Source organism: Tachysurus vachellii, chromosome 5, assembly GCF_030014155.1.
Source record: "Tachysurus vachellii isolate PV-2020 chromosome 5, HZAU_Pvac_v1, whole genome shotgun sequence".
NCBI lineage: Eukaryota > Metazoa > Chordata > Actinopteri > Siluriformes > Bagridae > Tachysurus > Tachysurus vachellii.
Window position 1 is genome coordinate 31,999,101 of NC_083464.1, and position 22,500 is coordinate 32,021,600.

The 22,500-nt window shown below is 40.4% G+C and overlaps 1 protein-coding gene across 3 annotated transcripts in view; it reads right to left on the reverse strand.

The window, feature by feature from the left end:
* Positions 1 to 22,500, reverse strand: part of triob (trio Rho guanine nucleotide exchange factor b) — a 110,068-nt gene that overhangs the window by 70,682 nt on the left and 16,886 nt on the right. For all 3 annotated transcript variants that reach the window (XM_060871255.1, XM_060871254.1, XM_060871256.1), the window contains 3 exons: positions 4,365 to 4,439; positions 3,172 to 3,286; positions 2,127 to 2,319 (listed from right to left, as the gene is read on the reverse strand). In XM_060871255.1, the coding sequence (XP_060727238.1) occupies positions 2,127 to 2,319; positions 3,172 to 3,286; positions 4,365 to 4,439 (383 nt within the window). The remainder of the gene's footprint in view (positions 1 to 2,126; positions 2,320 to 3,171; positions 3,287 to 4,364; positions 4,440 to 22,500) is intronic.

Here is a 22,500-nt window from a genome sequence, read left to right on the forward strand (position 1 = left end):
AAACTTTAGTATACTTAAGGTACATTATCAAATGCGCTAACAGTAGCCCCGCCCACAGCCCCGCCCACAGCTCCTGACACAAGCGGTTCTTAAGTCTAGACCAGCAACGTTTTAGTGCTACTTAAGAACCACTTTTCCTGGTTCAGAGCCGGTGCTTTGGCTGTCGAAAAAGAACTGGAAAAAGAACTGGTTCTAAATTAGGCTCCGAACCTGCACTCAAACTGCCTCGGTGGAAAAGGGGCATCAGTCTACACTTCAACCCAGTCTGGAATATGCATATAACAATTAACAACCACTCCTTTAACAGGTAGTGCTGCCAATTCACAGTTCCTGAAACCTTCTTAAACCTTCCAAAAACCAGGTAGACTTTGGCTCCAGGTGTGTAAAATGCCATGCAATGGACTGGAATCCCATCCAAAGTGTATACCCACATCACTGACCACCGGTTCTGGAAAATGCTCCACATTAACTATAACCTAAAAAGGATAAAATGCTTACTAAAGATAGATGGATGGAATAAATTAATCTCGACATACATTAATCTCATACATAACTTGGCCCAAAAAAATTCATTTTGGATTTTGTAATGCAGTTACGTCTAATACCTGACCAAGACCACCAAGTAATGCTAAGTAATTCGAGCTAAAATATTTCAACAGCACATCTTCTAAGGGTCATATTATAAAAGCTACAATGAATAAACTCATCAACGAATTATCTTTACATGTTCAAAGGCTAAAACTCATTACTCCAGATGTGCTAACATCTTTTTTCTACAATTTGACCTCAGCCTTCTCATTTTAGGATAGTTTCCTGTTATCAAGCCCTCGGTGGGATTTTTCCTTTCATAAAGGATTCGTGCTTTTACAAACAAACCTATAAAGGCTAGCGTGCAGCAGGAAAGAGCTCCGTGTCTCACGTCATTTACACCCCACGCTTTATTTAAGACTAACCAGAGAACATTCCAGAGAGTTCATGTGGTTAGAAACAACATCTAACACACGTGGAACAACTCTTAGCTTTATGAATGAGCTCCCTGGAGAAAGTGGATTTTAACCTTTGCAGCTGAAATGACTATGAAATGAAATACTTAAGAAACCTACACAGTATATGGATATTCGGGATGTAACTCGATGACGCTTTCTCTAACTGTTGAGGGATTTAAATGTCTGTATTTGGGTTTAATTCTAAAATTGTAGAAGGCTAAAAAAGGGTCAGTTCCTCGACCTCGGCTCCGTCCGCACGAAAATAAATACCTTTCGCTCGGATGAAGGAAAAGTAAAAACAACAACCTATTTGTGTATCTACAAAACTGCATCTGGTATGTTTACATCAATAAAATATATTTTTATGCTTCATAAAAAAAAAAAAAAAAAATCATATACACGTTTTTCATCATTATTTCGACTAACGGTTGCTTTATAGTTTATATAAATTAAAAATATGATCAATGCAATATTTCTACTCATTTTCTTTAACAGAATAATCGATTGTATTAGTTTATTTATATTAGTCTTTTATATTATTTTATTTTATATTATTATTTATATTAGTCGATGTATTAGTTTATTTTTAATGACATTCTGCTACTGAAAAGTTGTTTAAAGCATTAAAAAATTGTTAACTAACAGATACTGAAGCTAGCTGAAAATTTACAACAGAAACAATTTCAATATAAACAACAAGCCCAAATGAGTCAGTAATTTATCAGTAATAGCGTTTTTTGTACTGCGCATTTCAAAATACTGCAATATAAACTGATTATATACCGAATAAACCCTGAGATTTTATTGCACATTATTACTTTTGTCATTTCAGCCCACAGCAGACGCATAATTGAAGACGTAAGTAATGGTTTTAATTCTGCGCTCTGTTGCGTAACCTGATTGTACAGGACACCGTTTTATCTGGTCTCTTGGCTTTAAATGGGTCAGCTCTAATTTTAACAGCTCTAGTTTTACACCAGCACAGAAAATGTTCCTGAAACCTGATATTCTTGTGTGTTTGCGTTCCCTGATTCAGGTGTTGAGCATCAAACTGGACCAAACAGTAGCAGAGAAATCAACACAAAACTTTCCGCTTTGTTCAAGGTCTTGATGAAGAAGTGTACGTTTTTAAAGCCGCACCTCAAACTCGAATTTAGAGCTACCGAAGTTGGTCCTCTGCTTCTGCCAGAAGTTGTCAGGTTTGATAATGAGCGCAACGTGGATGCAGGACGGGAACGACTCCTGCAGGATCTTCAGCAGGGGTTTGATAGAGTCCCATTTGGAGCCTCGCATGTCCACGATGACGGTGAAGCCATGCCTGCTGACCTCCTCGCTGTGGAGAAATGACACTTTTGAGAAGAGTGTGCTGAAGAGTTCTAGCAATCTGTAATACTCACTGTTATGGTGGAGGAGAAAAACTTGGAAGAGAGCTAATTTCCACAGCTGCACTTTCCCCACAGTCTGAGTCTTAGATTAAACTGAACAGAGCACGTGTGCTCCACTGAATCATACTGACCACCCAAGGGGAGGGAGATGCGAGAGAGAGAGAGAGAGAGAGAGAGAGAGAGACTAGAGTAAAGACAGCTGTATGAGGACAGTGACAGTGACAGACAGAGAGATGGACAGTGAAAATGACAGAAATAAATAGACAGAGAAAACAAGAGACAGAGATTGATGGGGATAGAAAGAGAGAGACTAGCATGACTGTGAGAGATAGACAGAGATAGACAGGGAAAGGAAGATGGAGAGACAAGAAAGAGACAGAGAAAGATGGAGAAAGATAAAAAGAAGTACAGAACGAGAGAAAGAAAATAGAGAGAGAAAGAGATAACTTCAGACAGGAAAGGAGGACAGGATGAAAGTGAGAGACAAATAGAAAGAGAGGGAAATGTGAAAGAAAAACTGAAAGGGTGAGAAAAAGAAAAGAATAGAAAGGAAAGACAGATGAAAAAGTGTGTGAGAAAGGGCAAAAACAATTAATTAGTAAACGAAGACGCTAGAGGAAGAGAGAAAGACAGATTGAGAAGAAAAATAACTGAAAAATATGTGAAATGACCCGAGAGCTGTTAAAATGTGAGAAAGAGAAGGAGAAATCTCATCAGTCTGAACGTGCCATAATTATTAAACATGTTTCTGGAGCTCCAGAAAGAAAAGAATAGGAACGGACACCGAGGTAAACCCTGACCTGGGGATGCCTGCGAGGTAGGCAATGAGGCGTCGGAGATCCTCCTGTCTTATTCTGTCATGGTTGCTCCTGGCTGGGAAAGTGAGAACCGGGCCTCCCCGTCTGTCACGGCCTCCTGCAGACAGACCGACACGTCCACACATTACACCCTGACCTCCGTCTCACTTCCTCACCACATAAATAAAGGAATAAAAGTCTGGTTCTGTTCATAACTAAAGTTCATATCTCCACATGGTTCACATTAACATACGCTTCCTGTTTTACATCGATCTGATGATAACAAAAAATACTTTACTTTAATTTAGAAGCTTCTTATGGGCCTACATGATACTGTACGTTTCAGTTTTAAGTAGGGCTGGGCGATACGGCTGAAAACTGTATCACGATATCATCACGGTTTCATATCGGTCGATATCGATAATTATTGATCTTTTTTATGACCCATTTAAAATAAGGAGAAAAATATATTATATGTAAACATTTTTATTTTAAACTTAACCTTCTTCTGATCGTAATCCCCTCAGTTATTAAGGCAGAAATGTCAACAAGCAGGAAAACTCACATAATTATAATGTAAACATGAGTCTAAAGTCACAATGAACACTTAACAATTATCTCTTAACATTTAAGGTGCAAAATGAAAAACTGCCGTACTGGCGAGCTGATTTTTCCTCTTTTATTTACAATTTCCTCGCTCGCTGCGGCTTATTTTCTGCTCATCGGTCACGTCACTCCCTACGCTGTAGGTTACCATTGAGCGAGTGCCTTTGTTAATGCAACCAAACTTGCTTCGCAACCTCTGTTTTCTTCCGACGAAGAATAAAAAATATTGAACGTTTTATCGAACACATTTTTTATTGATATCGATCGCGTGTCTATCGCGATACGTATCGTTATCGTTTTATCGCCCAGCCCTAGTTTTAAGCCTTCAATAGGATTCAGGTCAGGACTCTAATAGAAACTATAAAACTTTGAAAAAAAAAAATTGTTTGTGTGAGCTCAAACAAGCCAAGGATTGTTAGTGTCACTATGATTGACAAATGAGAGAGGAAGAGAGAGTACTCCATCCCTCCCACCCAGCCAATTTTGCTCCCTTGGCTTTCGGCCACAGACGTCTATGGCGTCATTGGCATTCAGACTTGCGTTGCTATTTCCCTTGTGAGACGTGTGGTGCACATTGTGTATCGACTCGCCTGATAAAAAAGCCACTTTCTCTTTCAGAATGGGCAGCACCTCCATGGCCTTCATCTCCTCATTTCTGTTGAACCCTATAAAGATATAAGAAGAGAGCCGTTACTCATTAATAATCACTTCTGCAGCACCACATACACAATCTTACATTTATCACAAGCACATCATTTCAGTTCATATCCTCTTCATTTATACTGTTATGGCACCATGACTTTGGGTGAAGTACCGAAGTGCTTTTTGTTCTCCTGTCTCCTCACCAGATGGCGTATTATCATATTAATACCTGAGGAAGAGTCTGAAGGGAAATCTGCATCCACCAGTTTATATACAGATGGTAATGTTTTAATATCTAAATCTTCAGTCTCTGATCATCAACCATCTATCAGGTTCCTAAAACAGCCCACATTGCCTTTATCACAATGTGACATTAAAAACAATCGCGAGACGAGGAAGCAAACCGCTCCCAGTCGTGTATTATTGATGTTTCTGGCAGTGGTCAGCATGTTTTTTAGTGCATGCAGCTCCAACCTTGCTGGTATTGATCCCATTAGCTCAGCCAGCCAGTCAGCAGTAGAGAGTCAGGCATCACTGCCCATTATAATGCATTATGTCACTGCGTTTAACTGCGCTGTGCCGCATGACTTTGGGGAAACGGTCATTCGCTGCACAGAGGTTACTCAGAACTGAGACGATACACGTATAAAGGATATTATAATAATAATGATAATAATAATAACTTGTAACTGTTAACTCTGCATTTCATGACCTACTGTTACACTGTTTACGACCGTGGGACCAACAACAATACAAATAACTCCGTCAATGGAGCTGTCTATCAATTTATTTTATCTCTCTAATTCGACATTGTGATGAGTTGTTAATGATCAACTGTTTTGTGACTAATTATTTAAACATTTCCTGGTATTTTTTTTTATTTTTTATAGTGAATCAGTATTTCCTGTTTTGTGTATTAGTATTCATATTACGTGCCCAATGTGTGTTGTGTAAGGTGTTGGGCTACCAATCGGAAGGTTGTGAGTTCGATTCCTACGTCCACCAAGCTGCCGCTGCTGGGCCCCTGATCAAGGCCCTTAACCCTCAATTGGGTTGCTCAATTGCTCAGTTGTATAAAAAATTTGATAAAATGTAAGTCGCTGTGGATAAGGGAGTCTGCTAAATGCTGTAATGTAATGTAATGTAATATTAGTATATTGTGTGTGCAAGACTTTAGCTGGTATGGAATATCCACTAAGTATAGAACATTCATTCATTCATTCATTCATTCATTCATTCATCTTCTACCGCTTATCTGAACTACCTCGGGTCACGGGGAGCCTGTGCCTATCTCAGGCGTCATCGGGCATCAAGGCAGGATACACCCTGGACGGAGTGCCAACCCATCACAGGGCACACACACACATACTCTCGTTCACTCACACAATCATACTAGGGACAATTTTCCAGAGATGCCAATCAACCTACCATGCATGTCTTTGGACCGGGGGAGGAAACCGGAGTACCCGGAGGAAACCCCCGAGGCACGGGGAGAACAAGCAAACTCCACACACACAAGGCGGAGGCGGAAGCCACCGTGCCCCCTAGTATGGAACATACTTTTCTTTATTTAATCTCTGCTACTTTGTGCTTTGAGCCCCAGCACACTTCTACTATGCATATTTCCTTAAGTATAAAATTTTGTAATCTGTCACAAAATGCATCTGGAATATCACACTCAGGATGGCGTAATATTAATCTGAGAGTGGTTTGTCCAGAGCGCATACACAGGCGACTGACATCAACAGGTGTCCTCTGCATGGCCGGGAAATTCACAAAGGTGTTCAGGATGATAACTACTGTAGTACTCGAAGACAGGCGTGTTTACACCAACACACACGTAGCTGAAGACCGTAGTCTTCGCTGCCACTTTTAAAACTACAATTGGTCCAATGGGATAACGACGGACTTCCAGGCTGTTTCCTGGTCAGCAGTTTCAGACCTTACGGGAAGCTAACAAGACACCAAATGCTCTTCGTTTTGAAGGGACACCAGTAAACAAAGATAAAAATCGCTGTACACAACAAAGCATCATACATAAATGTCAGACCAGCGGGCAATGATGAATAATGTGTGTCATTTCGACATACAGCTATAAACAACGGAGCTGAAGCGAACAAACGTAATAGCTTAGGGAAGGTGGGAGACATAAATCTTTGGTGTGAGGAGTAATATCTCAGTCACATAACAGAGCTAGAATCAGCAAGATAATACACAGGAGGCTCCTGCGACACGACTTCATACCGAATAAATGCATAAGAAAATCTTTTGTGATGCTAAACGGCACTATGACAGCTATAACAACATGGTCATGCAAAAATGCTAAAACACAAATTTACCCCAGGTTTAATCGTCAGCACATAACAGAAAAATTAAACCAAGTTTATTTTTGATGACATGAATGTTTTTTAGCTTTGTTTTTTTTTTTAAAATAATTTCTTAAAGTTTCTTCAATATTGCTGTATCATTCTGATTCTAAAATCAGAAACTAAAATGAAATCGTGGCTAATTACATTATGTATAAATCTTAGCACTCACAAGACGATCCTGCATGCTTGCTAATGCTACAATAAAAAGAAACGTTACCTCAGATTTAGCACCTAAACAAAAATATTGTATCCATATACATTTCTGGATGAATATAATTCAAATAAATATGTATTAGAATCATTGTTTTCATTGTTTTGTCATTGTTTAACATTCTAAAATGCTAACATGTCTAATTAGCCTATATATCGTCGCTGTCGGGCGGAAACCTCGTATGTCCAAATTTGGTCAGTTTCATATTTTTTCACATATGGATGCTATTGGTCAGTCCCCACGTGGGTCTGTTATTTTTACAAGTTATTAACCAATCTAAAGTCTTGAAAATAGCTTGAGCACAAATCTCATAACTCCATTGGACACTTCAACTGTCCACCTCTTCCTCACTCCGTGGGAGAGCTTCACGGCATATTTCTCCTCAAGAAGAGTCGCAACGAATCAACACATCTTCTGAGGTAAATGTCTTCAAAACACTGGGCTCAAAGAAAAAAAAATCTTGACCCCCACTAGTTCTGGTGCTCGTCTGAGGACACGAATTTAGCGCAAGACAATCCACTGTAACGCGGACTAAACCCTGTGTACTGCAGATAAGGTACGGCGTTTTTTTAATGTCCTGAAAAATAACGGGTTTATAGATACGAGGATTCCGCCTGACAGCGACGATATAATAAAAGCCCCATGGCCAAAACATCAATATCAGGTCTCTCAATCAATATCAGTAAATATCATCAAACTGAATAAATGCCGCAATTCTTTGGGATATTACAGCATTCAATAAACTATAATAGCACTAACTAGCCCTGTAGTCCTTCTCATGCTAAAGCTAAAAACAAGTTTACCTTTGATTTATCATGAAAAGTAGAGCTAACAACTTTCCAGCTAACAACTTTAGATTATTAGAAATCTTTTAACATATTAAGAGCTGGCATTTACGTAACATTTCTAAATGTCCCAACAATGTTAACACAAATGGCTTTTAATGAGCTTTCTGTCCATCACTGTGCTTTTATAGTACACATTTAAGCACCAACGATTAATACGTTTGCTTTAAGCCATGAAAGATTCAAAACCTGATAGTAAACAAGTCACATTTGAAGTACAGCCTATTTAACCTAGCTGCTAAATGTGTTCATTATACTGCTAATTCTCCCAATTAACTGCAAAGAGCTTTACAAACAAAGTAAAGAAGATCCAACATTTTTTTATCCCCATGTGATACTCATGTAATCAACTCACTAATTTGGCCAGTGTTATCTGCACTTCATTTACAGCTCATGAATAATAAAAAGATAATAAAAAGATAACACTCTACAGGATGCTAGGCTTAATATTCAGTGCCAAGTACTCAGAGTACCGAAGGTCACTGTGTGAAGAGTGAAGCATTTATTCATTCATTCATTCATTCATCTTCTACCACTTATCCGAACTACCTCGGGTCACGGGGAACCTGTGCCTATCTCAGGCGTCATCGGGCATCAAGGCAGGATATACCCTGGACGGAGTGCCAACCCATCACAGGGCACACACACACACACACACTCTCATTCACTCACACAATCACACACTACGGACAATTTTCCAGAGATGCCAATCAACCTACCATGCATGTCTTTGGACCGGGGGAGGAAACCGGAGTACCCGGAGGAAACCCCCGAGGCACGGGGAAAACATGCAAACTCCACACACACAAGGAGGAGGTGGGAATCGAACCCCCAACCCTGGAGGTGTGAGGCGAACGTGCTAAACACTAAGCCATCGTGACCCCCACTGCTAAGAGTTTTCATCTGAAATTAAGCTATAACAGATAAGTACAGACCGTTCTCAGTGGTTGATCTTGAGCAGAAGTCTTTATTTCACCCTCAGCAGTCTTAACAAATACGGCGAGACTGTTGTTTAAGCGCTCCCTGAAACAACAGTCTGCATGCTTGATTAAGAAACGAACACAAATGGTTCAGCTAAAGATGAACCTCTGCAGGTCAGAACAACAGCTATAATAAAACCAACACAACAAGGCCACGACATAGTTTATGTAGTACACTGTTATGAGGTCTAGCCCATATTCATTTTTGAATACACTGAGCATTTTCTCCCCGAGGCGTAGCCATCAGATCACAGACCACCAGCACTTGCTTACAAAACTAAGCTCTCAGATGTTTCCTGTGTCACCACAGAAAGTGGTCAAAAATCACAAATGTTAACGGTTAAACCTTAGAGGTTTCCCACTTCTGCAGTCTGTTTAAAGCTAGAGGAAACTGTGAGAACAGCGAGAGTCCAACTTTACATTTATCCTCCTGATATCATTCTTCTAATCTTTATAAAATTGACAAATCAATCAAAAAACCCGTAGCTCTGTTATGCCAGTGTTTATTCAAATGTCCGTTAAGATTCGACTTCATTTTTTGCAGTGAAGCATCGGTGCAAATCAGTAGTGCAGCACAGTTTCTCCTAAGATGAAACATCTTTTCAAGGATGTCTTGAACAGTGAGTCACAGGAACAGTGCTTAAGGGCACTGATTTGGTGAGGAATAAAATGATGTAAATCATAGACCATCTATCTTCACAGTCTTCACAGTCACCAGACCCAATTGAACACTGCTCAATGGGAGATCTTCAGAATTTCAGCACCATCTAAACTTCAACTGATAGAAGATCTTTTGGAACAGTGTTGTTCCTCTACCCAGTTCAGTATGTGCCAAGCTGTTCTGTTGGCCTCGGTGCATCAGTGTTTGTCTCTCTAACTTTTCTCTTCAGTCACATTTAGTATGTCACATATTTCTGAAATCTAAGTGGTGGTGCAATTTGATGTCGAGTAGGAGGTCTTTATCTACAGCTCTGTATAGCTTGGCATGAAACTGAGGAAACATGGTTGTCTGGCTTTGTGGTCTGCTGCCTCTTGGGCCCCAGTATAATTTTATTAAAAAGTGAAAGTTGGGCTCTTTAACTGTGTATGTACTGGCCACCGCTTGGCTCCATTTCCTACTTTTTGGCCCTGGTCTACATATAGCACAGCCTCTGAGGTAACGATGTGCCACTTTTGCAGCTTCAGGGACACTGTATAAGCAGGCCAGGACTGGGCCGGGTCTCTGATCCCAGTGCTCATCTTATTCTGCCAGTCCACAATCATCACAAGGACAGTTTTGGTGGATTTAGATTTGTATATTAAAAACATTTGAAGTAAGAAATGTACAGTTGTACTGTTTGTACTATACAGCAGTACATCATACAAAATCCACATCGTTCCAATGGAAAACCACAGACGTCCTAATGATCCACTGTGAAACAAATCTGAATTAAACAGAAATATTCGAATGTTGGGGGCACGGTGGCTTAGTGGTTAGCACATTCGCCTCACACCTCCAGGGTTGGGGTTCGATTCCCGCCTCCACCTTGTGTGTGTGGAGTTTGCATGTTCTCCCCGTGCCTTGGGGGTTTCCTCCGGGTACTCCGGTTTCCTCCCCCGGTCCAAAGACATGCATAGTAGGTTGAGTGGCATCTCTGGAAAATTGTCTGTAGTGTTTGATTGCGTGAGTGAATGAGAGTGTGTGTGTGTGCCCTGTGATGGGTTGGCACTCCGTCCAGGGTGTATCCTGCCTTGATGCCCGATGACGCCTGAGATAGGCACAGGCTCCCCGTGACCCGAGGTAGTTCGGATAAGCGGTAGAAGATGAATGAGTGAATGAATATTCGAATGTTCAAAGACTAGAAAGGTTGTGATTTGCTTGTTCACTTGAATACAATTAATCTAACTAGAGAAATAAAGCTTATATTTCACTAGTAGAACGATAGATGAGTGCTACGGCTCACTCGACGTTTACACACCGTTCTGCAGATTAGTGTTAGCAAAGTTTAGGTTTCCAAGCACCAACGTCAGCTTAGTCGTAATGTATTTTATTACTATAAACTTGGAGAACAGAAAGCGCCGTGTCTAACATAAAAGAGACAGAAAAGTATTATTAATAGTCAAATTTAAAGAACGTTCATAAAATAAATCTGTACTAAGCAAGTTTGTTGAATTTATTTTCCAAAAAATGTACGGTCTTCAGGAAATCACTGGAGTTTTTTTTTTTTTCCGAAATAAATTCAGCAGTTTGTGAAAAGCTCAAGCCGACTCGTCTGGCACCGCAGACACGGTCTGATTATACAGTGTGACATCAAAGGACTATGTCAAGGATACAAAAGGAAATATATCTTCATAATTATTTTTTAACTACACAATTAAAAGGTTTGTCTAAACGTAGAATATCAATCAACGGTATACCTTATAATCCATATCAAGCTCGTTTGAACATTACACCGCTTAGTCATTTTTCACACTGGAATTTTACACACAAATAGAAAAACCTACTGAGAAACCACACAAGTCTTTGGACTCACTGCATGTTAATGTTGAAACCAAACACAGTCATGTTGAAAAGCAATAAAAATAACCTTGCAACAACATAATTTCTCCCAAATTAGCAGTCAGGGTATTGTTTTTTTTTGTCCTACTTGTGTGTGTGTGTGTGTGTGTGTGTGTGTGTGTGTGTGTGTGTGTGAGCTTACTCCAGCTCAATTCTCTCACACATCAGCTCCTCTGAATGTGCACTGTACCTCACATGAGTTACGGCTCCCTGGACCCGTCCCTCCATTTCCAGCATACATTTCTCTCCCTCTCCCTGGCCTCCTCTCTGGCAACCTTTCCCTCCTCGCTCTCACAGCGGCTTTTTTATGGACCTTGTTCACAGGCCTTGATTGCTTCTTGTTTTACAGCGGCGGGACACAGCCCGAGTGTTCCCCTGAGGGCGGCTCGGTTGTCAGGTCGAGATGAGGTTATGCTCTCATGTGTCCTTTGGAAATGACACGGGTGATGCAAAATCCCTGCCAGACCCCCTCCCTAACACGTGATTTCATTCTGCGTCGCCACCCGTATGATGAACGGCCACTGATTTCCCCAACCTCACAAGCTCCTCTGGTATTCCAGGGCAAGAAGGTATTGATTACTTCTCTACAATACAGGAACTGCTGTTTATAGCTACTACAACATAAACAATAAGTGGAACAAGTAGGCTTGCGGATGTACGGAAAAATATGGAAGTGTAAAAAGATGACACGTTTTTTAATAAAAACAAATTTGTAATTTTTAATCTAAGCAGCTTTAACATGCCAGAGCATTTCAGTTCAGCAATGACTGAGCAAAGAGACATGGATGTTCGTGTGTGAGATCACCTTAATGACCATATTCATTGATACTGCACGTTGGTACTGTATGCTCAGGTCAGCAACCCTTACACTCTGGATTTAACATAATGCTCTAAACATACAGCGAGAAATATATATATATATATATGGAAATGTATCTCTGTGGTGCTAACGGTAACTTCACACTAGTTGCTGTTGTTGCTCATTTTCCTATAACAGCGAAACCCCAATTGTATTATTATTTACATTTATTTGTTTTGAAAAAAAGTTGTTAGAGCAAGGATTGTGAAAAGCAAATAAAAAAGAAAGAAAGAAAGAAAGAAAATCAACTGAATTGGCCACATACCATGAAACAGACAAGCAACCCAGACGAAACAGCAATTGAGTAATAGCTTGGTTAAAAACGAGACCTAACCTTTCAGCAATCTTAAAGATAATATTGGATGTGCCACCATTCTTGACAACCCCATTCTTTTCTTCAGCTGTCTTAACCCTTTAACCTCCTCAGCAATACTACTGTACGTTCGCAATTGCTCAAGCTCGGTACGGCTGAACAGCAGGAAGTTACGATACCTGAGAGTCGGATGAGCCTCATCCCAGCTTGAGCGTACTTCCAACTGTGCACATCCACATCGGTGCTCATGCTACAAATACATCTATCTACATCATCCCATGCATCTGCTACCATAGCCAGACTAGTGGAACTGCAGAGACTCGGTTTGAAAGAGGAGGTAAAATGGGCAGAGTGGGAAAGAAACGGCCCTGATATAATGGCCGTTGCCACTAAGAAAGGCGGCACAACTGTAATTCACCTCTCTTAGTCTGTAACTTTGTGTCTCACAGCTGCGAGAAAGATTTACTGCTGGGACTGTGGGTGCATGTGTTAGCGGTCTGGGACTCCATGGAAAAGGAAAGCTTGGCAGGCTTAAACCCCAGTGAGAGTCAAAACAGGGTTTTTTGTTTTGCTTTGTGTAATAGTTTACTCTTAAAACTTAAATTTTCATGAAGCGTCCATGAAGTCCAACCTGAAATCTGTTTAATACATGCTTCTTGAGTTAGTGGAAGGATTTGCAAAGATTTGGGCAGATTAAACTGGACTAAAAGCCAAATCTCTCCAAATGAGATCCTAGAATAGAAAGTCATCATTATTTTCTCATAACCTGTGCACAACTAATTTCTAAGTTTTAATGGGTTTATCGGCATGTTAAACGGCAGCGTTTAGAATCACTGAGGGTTAAACAAAATACTTTTTTTATTAAAATTTTTTATATTTTTTTTATTCCAACAAATTACTACTGCTTCACAAGTCCAAGCAATGTACAACAAAATATTCTTTTTATTTACATTACCTTTTTCTGGATTGTGGCAGTGCTCTGTGAGACACCTCTGTCTCTCTTGCATGAAGCCTACGTAAAAGAAGCGAAAGAATACGGCAAAACTTTCCATGTCCGGTTCGAATAAACAAACAAAACATAAATTACAGCATGCTAGCCAGACAGTATGATCATGCTAGCATATAAAAGTCTAAATGCTGCCAAAATGTCCTTATCTGTGGTCAAATTCTGCTGATCTGTAGATCCCTCAAGCCTTTTTTCTGTGTATGCGAGTTACCATACAATAAAGCCCCCGACTTAAAAATAGGACGAGACGCTTGCTGAGTTTCTGTCACCGGCAGCGTCAACTGCCAGTCATGTGAAGTGTGAAAAAAGAGAGGGTGGGAAGAGGGATAGTGTAAGAGAGTACATTATGATAGCTATAGAAAAGTGGCACGCAACACCACATTGGTGGCATGCTGGGGTGTCATTCACCCTAAATCCTCCTTTCCATAATCAGGTGATTGTCCATGACTGTCACTTGTTTATTTATAACCCTAAGTTGACACAACAGGATTTAGTTTGTCCTTTTACGCCGAGCCTCTGCAACGACCTCGGCCGTCACTGGCAAACGATTCAGCTGCTACTTCTGAGAAATCCCTTATTCTCTTTGTGTGTGTGTGTGTGTGTGTGTGTGTGTGTGTGTGTGTGTGTGTGTGTGTGTGTGTGTTGGATGACTGGCTCACTGTTTCAAAACAACTTTAAAAGCAGGAACAACTCCGCCTGTGTCGGCCAAAGCCAAACTTAGCATTGACTTCTGGGCGTTCCACAAGGCTCTATACTGGGCCCGTCCATAAAATGCTCTCTGTAAACAACAAACCACCGAGGCTCAGAGAAAAAGAAGCTCAATTCGCTAGATTAGACAGAACTATATATTTTCACTGAATAATGCCACTATTTTCACACTAAACAAAAGCTTTCATGGACAGCCAGCTGCCTTAAAACAGACCACAGTCTATCAACCAACTTTTTAATAAGGTTGTAATTCACATATAAATGTCAGTATGAAATATTTGTTACAGATACAAATCCTTGTTCAATCGTAAATACTCATTGCTGTTAATCCTTAATTAACCTCAAGAAAAAGGCACTTCACAACACATGCACTTTACTTTCAGTATAAAGCAGTTGTCCTGCTGGTATGAACACATGGTATTAGAGACAGATGATGAGGGCGTGTTACACTGCATTAAATGCATACAGTGCGGATTTCAACTTTAATGGTCATCCAACCTCCATGAGTGGGGAACTTTGCCAGGAGAGAGATTCGGGATTGGCATCAGAATTTTTACTAAATTCTATGTATGCTGGATGTGGAGGTCCTGTGCTGGTGTGGTTACACGTGCTGTGGTTGGATCTACTGCCAAATTCTCTGGAGATTGGAGAGAAGCCTTTGGAGATGGCTTATGGTAGAGGAATTACACATATGGGCTCATGTCTAAAGAAGGTCAACTATTCAAAACATCTCAATCTCCAGGATCTAAAAGAAGTGTCCATTTTGGCCAGATTTTCATTAAAAAAGGAACAGTGCATGCCTTCATCTTAAATTAGGATGCGCCACTCATTTTAATTGTAGGTCTCTCAAACTGGGTTTTCATGTCAAAACACACACACACACACACACACACACAATAGAGTGCATACAACCACAAGTTGCTGTGCTCCACCCAAATTGTCTTTCCTTCCTTCTCAGAGCCACAATAAAGCCCCACTGTACAATTCTCATTAAAGAAAAAAGCAATTCAGAAATATATATATATATTCTAAAATCAAAGTAAGCGTGACGGATGCCCTGATTTTTACAGCCCATAATATCTCCCAGCAGATGTCAGCATACACTGAACTGAAATGCCACACATGTTTAACTCTAACCTCCTTTGGTAAAAACTGATTTCTTTTCATATGATCCTCTGTAATAATGCTTATACACACCATACTGTTTCTGTCAGGACTTTTGGCCACATGCTTCTGTTTATATTCCGTGTCACGTGTTCTGCCCCGCCCTTGTTTACTCCTCCCCGTCTCTGCACACCTGTTCCCTATGTGTTCATTGTCTTGTCTATTTAACCGTGCCACGTTGCCGACGGCAGCGAGGAATCGTCGTCTGTGTACCGTCGTCCTTTGTCCTGTTTAGTTTTCGTCTTTGTTCCTGTTTTATGTATTCATTATTTATTAAACCTGTATTATAACCTGAAGCTATCTTGTATTTAGGTCTGTCTTCATCCTCCCGGTTGGGACAGTTTCTCTACATGTCATATACAAACATATTCAGAAATACAAACTGCTATATTCCTTATTCCTCCTCATGATACATTTGTCTGATGCACATTGTGTTTTCTGACCTTATGTAACTATACAGATACGATGTAGTGTGGCGTGTGATTGGGATTCAGAACAATTAGTTTAAGAAGAAGAAGCTGCCAACGGTGGCAGCTTGGCAGTGTTGGGGCTGGAACCCCGATCTGATCAACAACCCAGAGCATTAACTTGAGCTCCTCCCTTTGTTTATTTACAGCAATGAGGTGCGTCACGGCGATTTAAACATCGTTACCAAACAGTTTAAACATACCAAACACAATGTTACTAATCAAACAGTGTTTAAACACAGCTATGTACCAAACATCCATGTAAACATAGCTAATTAACATTTACAGCATTTGTCAGACACCCTTTTATTCAGAGCAACATACATTTATCTCATTCTCAGCACACTGAGCACTGAGTGTTAAGGGTCCTGCACAAGGGACCATCAGGGACTCACAACCTATTGAAACTACAGGCCACCTACGTTCCAAACACTGTTTATTCATAGCTGCGTAGCAAATTCAGCATTTAAACAAAGCTAGAGAGAGAGAGAGAGAGAGAGAGAGAGAGAGAGAGAGAGAGAGAGAGAGAGAGAGAGAGAGGAGAAAGAGAGAGAGAGAGAGACAGAGGAGAGAGACAGAGAGAGAGAGAGAGAGAGAGAGAGAGAGAGAAAGAGAGAGAGAGAGAGAGAGAGGAGAGAGAGACAGAGAGAGAGAGAGAGAGACAGAGGAGAGAGAGAGACAGAGGAGAGAGACAGAGAGAGGAGAGAGAGACAGAGAGAGAGAGAAAGGGAGAGAGAGAGAGAGAGAGAGAGAGAGAGAGAAAGAGAGAGAGAGACAGAGGAGAGAGAGAGAGACAGAGAGAGAGACAGAGGAGAGAGAGAGACAGCGAGAGGAGAGAGACAGAGAGAGGAGAGAGAGAGAGAGAGAGAGAGAGAGAGAGAGAGAGAGGTGAGAGAGACAGAGAGAGAGGAGAGAGCGAGAGAGAGAGAGAGAGGAGAGAGAGACAGAGAGAGAGGAGAGAGCGAGAGAAAGAGGAGAGAGGGAGAGATAGAGAGAGAGAGAGAGAGAGAGAGAGAGAGAGAGAGAGAGAGAGGAGAGAGACAGAGAGAGGAGAGAGACAGAGAGAGGAGAAAGAGAGAGAGAGAGAGAGAGAGAGAGAGAGAGAGACAGAGAGAGAGAGAGAGAGAGAGAGAGAGAGAGAGAGAGAGAGAGAGAGAGAGAGAGAGGGAGAGAGAGGAGAGAGACAGAGAGAGGAGAGAGAGAGAGAGTGAGAGAGAGAGAGAGAGAGAGAGAGAGAGAGAGAGAGAGACGATGACTGACCAGAAGATATCTGTCTGTCCAGCAGCTGTGCACCAATATATCTACTCTATACCAGAACAGTGATGATGTCATCTGTGTCTTATTACACACTCTAACCTTCTGACCTTAGATTAGCACATGGCTCTTAGCCTCCATGTAAAAGCACACTGGGACATAGAGTGGGCCACAAGGGGTTGGAAGAGATGGCTTAGAGAAAGCATGTGATGTTTACTGAGCCCATCGTCACCTAATAGATCTTTTTTCACGATTATGTTCTGATCCTGAGAGCAGCTGGAACTCCATAGATAAACAAAGGGATTGAACACATCAGGACCAATAAAGCAACTGTATTAGTTAATACTGGGTGTGTACAGTATATATACACCATGTACAGTATATTGAGTTTACATGCAGTATTGTAGCTTACATACTGTAGCTTTTAAGCCAGTGCTGACATTCGTTCTCAAAGTTATTATTGGAGAAAGCCAAGCATTCTCCCAAGTGACAACCAGCTGCCTTGTGATGTCATCACATGCTCTCTCAGAGAAAACACATGTGGATGAGCTTTATAAAGAGCTGCTGAGAAAGTAAGAGCTTCACTGCAATCGTTAGAGGAAAGTACAATCGTTTTGTGGATGAAATAAAAATTATTTTGTATTCCACATATAATTAATAACACACTTACGGGTGTGTTATTATGGGAGAAAAGCGTGTAGGTGTTACGACGTGACCCAACACATAAAGTTGATTATATTTCTAGATCAGGACATCCAGAGATATTTTATTCCTCATGTACCACAACATCTTGCGAATACTAACATTTATCTATCCATTTGCTGTATCACTTATCACTCTATCATTCGTAGAGTTACAGGGACCCTGAAGTCTATCCCAGGGGACTCTGGACACAAGACAGGGGAAACCCTGGACGTGGCTCTGTCCACAATCACACACACAACCACTCGCACACTATGGACAATTTTGAGATGCTACTTAACCATGTACCATAACACATCATTTGATTGTTTTTTAGGGCCTTTTTACACCTGGTCACTTCCTGCGTTTTCTGTGATCCGATATCTATCCGATGGTAAAAAGACCAGGTCTAAATGCCCTCAGAAACGTTTTAGAGACGGATATAAATCCGACAGTACAAACCCCTTCAGGAGGTGGTCTGGGACGTGTTTCAGATGAAACTGGACAGGTGTAAATGAATGTGGTTGTTCAAGCCACATACGTCAGCACTAAACTCCTCCCAAACAGAAGTACGTCACTCAGGTGATCTTTCACACAGGCGTCTCGTCGGGGCTTAAAATGTGCTGCTGCTGCCAGCGAAAACGCAGCAAACAGTAAACGCTGTTTTTTGTAACATAAACGTCGTAACCGTCTTCTTTTTGATTGCGTTCTGAAAACCGCACACACCAAAGTGTGTTCCATTTCAATTATCCCGGAAATGAGGTCAAATATATTAGCATTTTGGGCGGGAGTAGAAAGATCGGGTCGATATCCGATTCGCCGAGACGCGTTTATGTGGTCTAATGTAAATGGTACAGTTTTAACAAATCAGATAGCTATCGGATCAGAGACAACACATGAAGTGACCAGGGGTAAAAAGGCCCTTAATTGCAAAATAGTACCTGTTATCACATACAGTATATTGTAGCAGCTTTACAAAGTCATTTTGTCACCAGCCTTTAACACTCAAACACATTTACATTTATTATAACATTATTAGAATAATAAAATAACCAAATGTAGATTATAGACTGACCAGACGCAGGCTGCGAAATCGAATGCAAACCTTGAAATGGCTTTCAGATTCACGCTGTTATAGAAAATTAATTCTGTCAGAATCGTGAATTCAATCAAGGGGTATTATATCCATCAGACTTTTCAAATGAACAGACATTCAGACAAGTGTCTAGTATATAATAAACTGATTCATTTTACCATATTGATATATATTGCCCTATGAGAACCAACTGAATTCACAGCATGTGACATTTTTCCACTCACCATCTATTGGAGGCGAGCTCACATCCCTGTGGCACCCTGACCCAATATTAGAGTCCTGATAAATGATATCACTGAGGCTTCCGATGATTAAAAAAAAGAAACTTAGGCATGATTGCAATGCATCATGTTTAATGTGTTTATTCTTGAGCAAACAGCACCAGACGTACCTGTAAAACCTATTCCTGTAGCTTTGTGACATCCAGTAATTTGTGAAAAACACATTGGGATGGTGTTTACAGTAGAAGGTTGGCAGGTGAGTTACAGTGCCTAAAGAATTCATTATCATCTATGCGACATTGTTATTTTCCAATATTCAGGTTACCGTTTTTTGGACTGAAGCCCCCGTGCATAAGTACGTTCAAATGCATACCAACAATGCATAATGCTAATGCACTTGGCATTACATTTAGAATGGAATTAGTGATGACTTATGGATCTGCATAGTAATGATGAAAGATACCTAGTCAATAAAATGTCACTGGTAAAAGTGCCGTTCACAATATAGATGGCGCCCCAGAAGCTTCATGCAGAAAGAAATATGTCCTTCTCGTCCCGATTCCACAAAGAAACTCCTTTGGGAACAATTACATGTCTTGTTTACATTGGGCAAAAGCACTAAAATGAGCCGTAGTGTGCGAGCAGCAGGGTTCTGTTCAAACAAGTGAGGCTCAATTTGCATAATGTTGTGTTTTTATCTCTGGAAACGGTTTTGTCCATTGGCTTGAAAGAGCGGCTCAGAGTGCAATAGATCAATAAAGTGAAACACTAAAATCCAAAAGGTTCAATAAATCACTGATAGGCTTTAACCACCGGGATGAGGACACTATTGGCAAAACGGCGTCCGAAGCTGAACCCCTTAAACAGTATAATTAGTGTTTGTGTTGTTTCTCGCTGATGAGCTGTTAAAAAGAAATGAACAACAGATTGGTGTTTGTGAGCATTGTGTGCAAAGCACGTTAGCATTGAACCTCTGCGGCTGGGAGGTTGTTTCCCACCTCTGTCCTTCGCATGTTCTCTCTGGACTTCAGAGGTTTCCTCTGGGTAGTGATTGTGATTCTGCTGTGTAGTGATTGTAGTGTGTGTTAGTGAGTTTGCACCTGGTCCAGAGAGTCCCCAAACAGGGATTGTCTCCATGTCCCCATGGACCCAGGACAGTTGTTCTCCAGCCCAATCAGGAGTGAGAATTCACCAGCAGTATAAAGAGTAACAGCATGTTTATCTACTGACGATTAACCATGACAGCCTTTTAAATAAGTTTCACATTGCAATTGTTACGCAAACCTTAAAAACGTTTGATAATCGTAAGTACAAATGTACCATGTCTTAGGAACGCTATAATTCATCCAATCCCACACATGTGGAACATCTGAGATTAGTCAGGTTGCAAAAGAAAGTAAAAGTGAGAATGTGAAGGGCCAACATGACAATTTATTGGCACACTTAATATAACTAAAACGTAATTTTACACAGCTGGTTTCAACATTTTTCTGATTATGTGAGAATTAGAGCAGAGTTGAAATATTTTAATAGGTGATGTTTTGCCAGGCAATTGGCTGGAATCACATCAGTAAAATTCCTAGTATGAAATGTTCTGTGTAGAACCTTAATCTCACCAAAAGTCAGAATACTGACAATGCTAAAGATGATCACATGCTTGGCCTCATATTTATTTATGTAGTCAGCATTCAATTCACTAGCTGACATCAACAAATAATCGTTAATTGACGTTTCAAACACGTAACAAAAGACGGGACTAAAACAAACAAAAAAAAAAACCCAGAGCACATGGCACATGAAGGGAGGATCTGTGATGGACAGATTCCAAACCAAACTGGTTTTAGCTACGCAAGAAGAGGAATGAATAATGAACTAGCTAAAACATACTGTTCATAAATTATCCAAAATTCTGAAAGACCATTAGTAATTGTATTTTTGATTGTGCTTCAGATACATGGGATTCAAACTCTACTATAGTGTTAATTTTGTCACCTATTTTTAATTTAGTCTTAGTCTTAGTCTTGTGCCAAATGTCCTTGTTAGTTTTAGTCATATTTAGTCATTCACATATCTTTTTTTGTTAGTCAAGTTTTAGTCGACTAAAAGTCTCGTCATTTTAGTCTAGTTTTAGTCAAAAGAAAACTCAAGGTATCTTAGTCAAGTTTTAGTCGACTAAAAGTCTTTTAATTTTAGTCTAGTTTTGGTCAAAAAATTGTAGTCTTTTTTTAAAATAACACATTATTACTGAAATTATTACTGATAAACATTTCAGTAAAAAAGTGTTTCACATCTGTTTCACTCGAACTTGACCACACCACATTTTTTACTTTATTGTTACTGCTTTTAATCGTAATGCAAAGACCGGTCATCGGGACATAAGCTGTCATGTACAATAAAAGAGCTGCGCAGCGACAGGAAATATAATTTAACACAAAAAGCCTAGACCAGGGTGGACTTGTGCTCGGACGAATTGTTTCTACACACACACTAAACAGCGCGAAGCCGCGAACTCGTGCTGAATATTTTAAAGGCGTAACAGCTGATGAAAAAGCAGAGACAATTGTAGATGAAAATGAAGAGAGATTTTATCGTAGTTTTTATTTTATACAAAACATTTTCGTCTCGTCGTTTTCGTCTTAGTCAGCGTTTTTGGACAGTTGTGCCGTCTTGTCATCGTCTCGTCTTATATAGATATTTCGTCTCGTCTCGTCTGATGAAATTAACACTACTCTACTATTAGCCATTGAGGTACTCTGATTGATAGCAATATAGTCAAACTGTGAAGAAACTATAAACATTTATGTCACTGAGAGTGGATGTGTTTGACTGTTACATCTGCTGAACAACAGTGCGTTTGGCATTCATCTGCCAATGTTTTATCCGGGTCATGGCACCAATGTAACCCTGTGCAATTAGGATATTTGTCTTTTAAATCGCATTAGCTGTGCTTCACTTTTTTGTAACTCTTGAGTTACCCCTAACATGCAAGATACTAAAATACATAATATTTCTACAAGATTTTATTAAATGATCGTCAAGGCTAAACTTTAAACCATGAATTCCCTCTGAACACAAAGAAATAGCCTATTCAGCACTCTGGTTAGGCTCACCGTGGGATGGTATTATTTGGGATTTGAGAGTACTTCCGATCGAGAGGCCCTTGTGAAATAGCCTACAGCAGATCATTAGACTTGTAACAGCAAGCCGTCTAGCTTCACAGTGTGATTAAGGTCAACAGGCTGTCAAACACAACCATGGACTTGCCAGAAGTCTACAGGGCTACAACAAACAGAGGTTTAGCCTAGGCTTATCTTCCCAGCTAGATAGGAATGGAATGGCAAGAGGTAATAATCAGTAAGTAAATTAGGTTG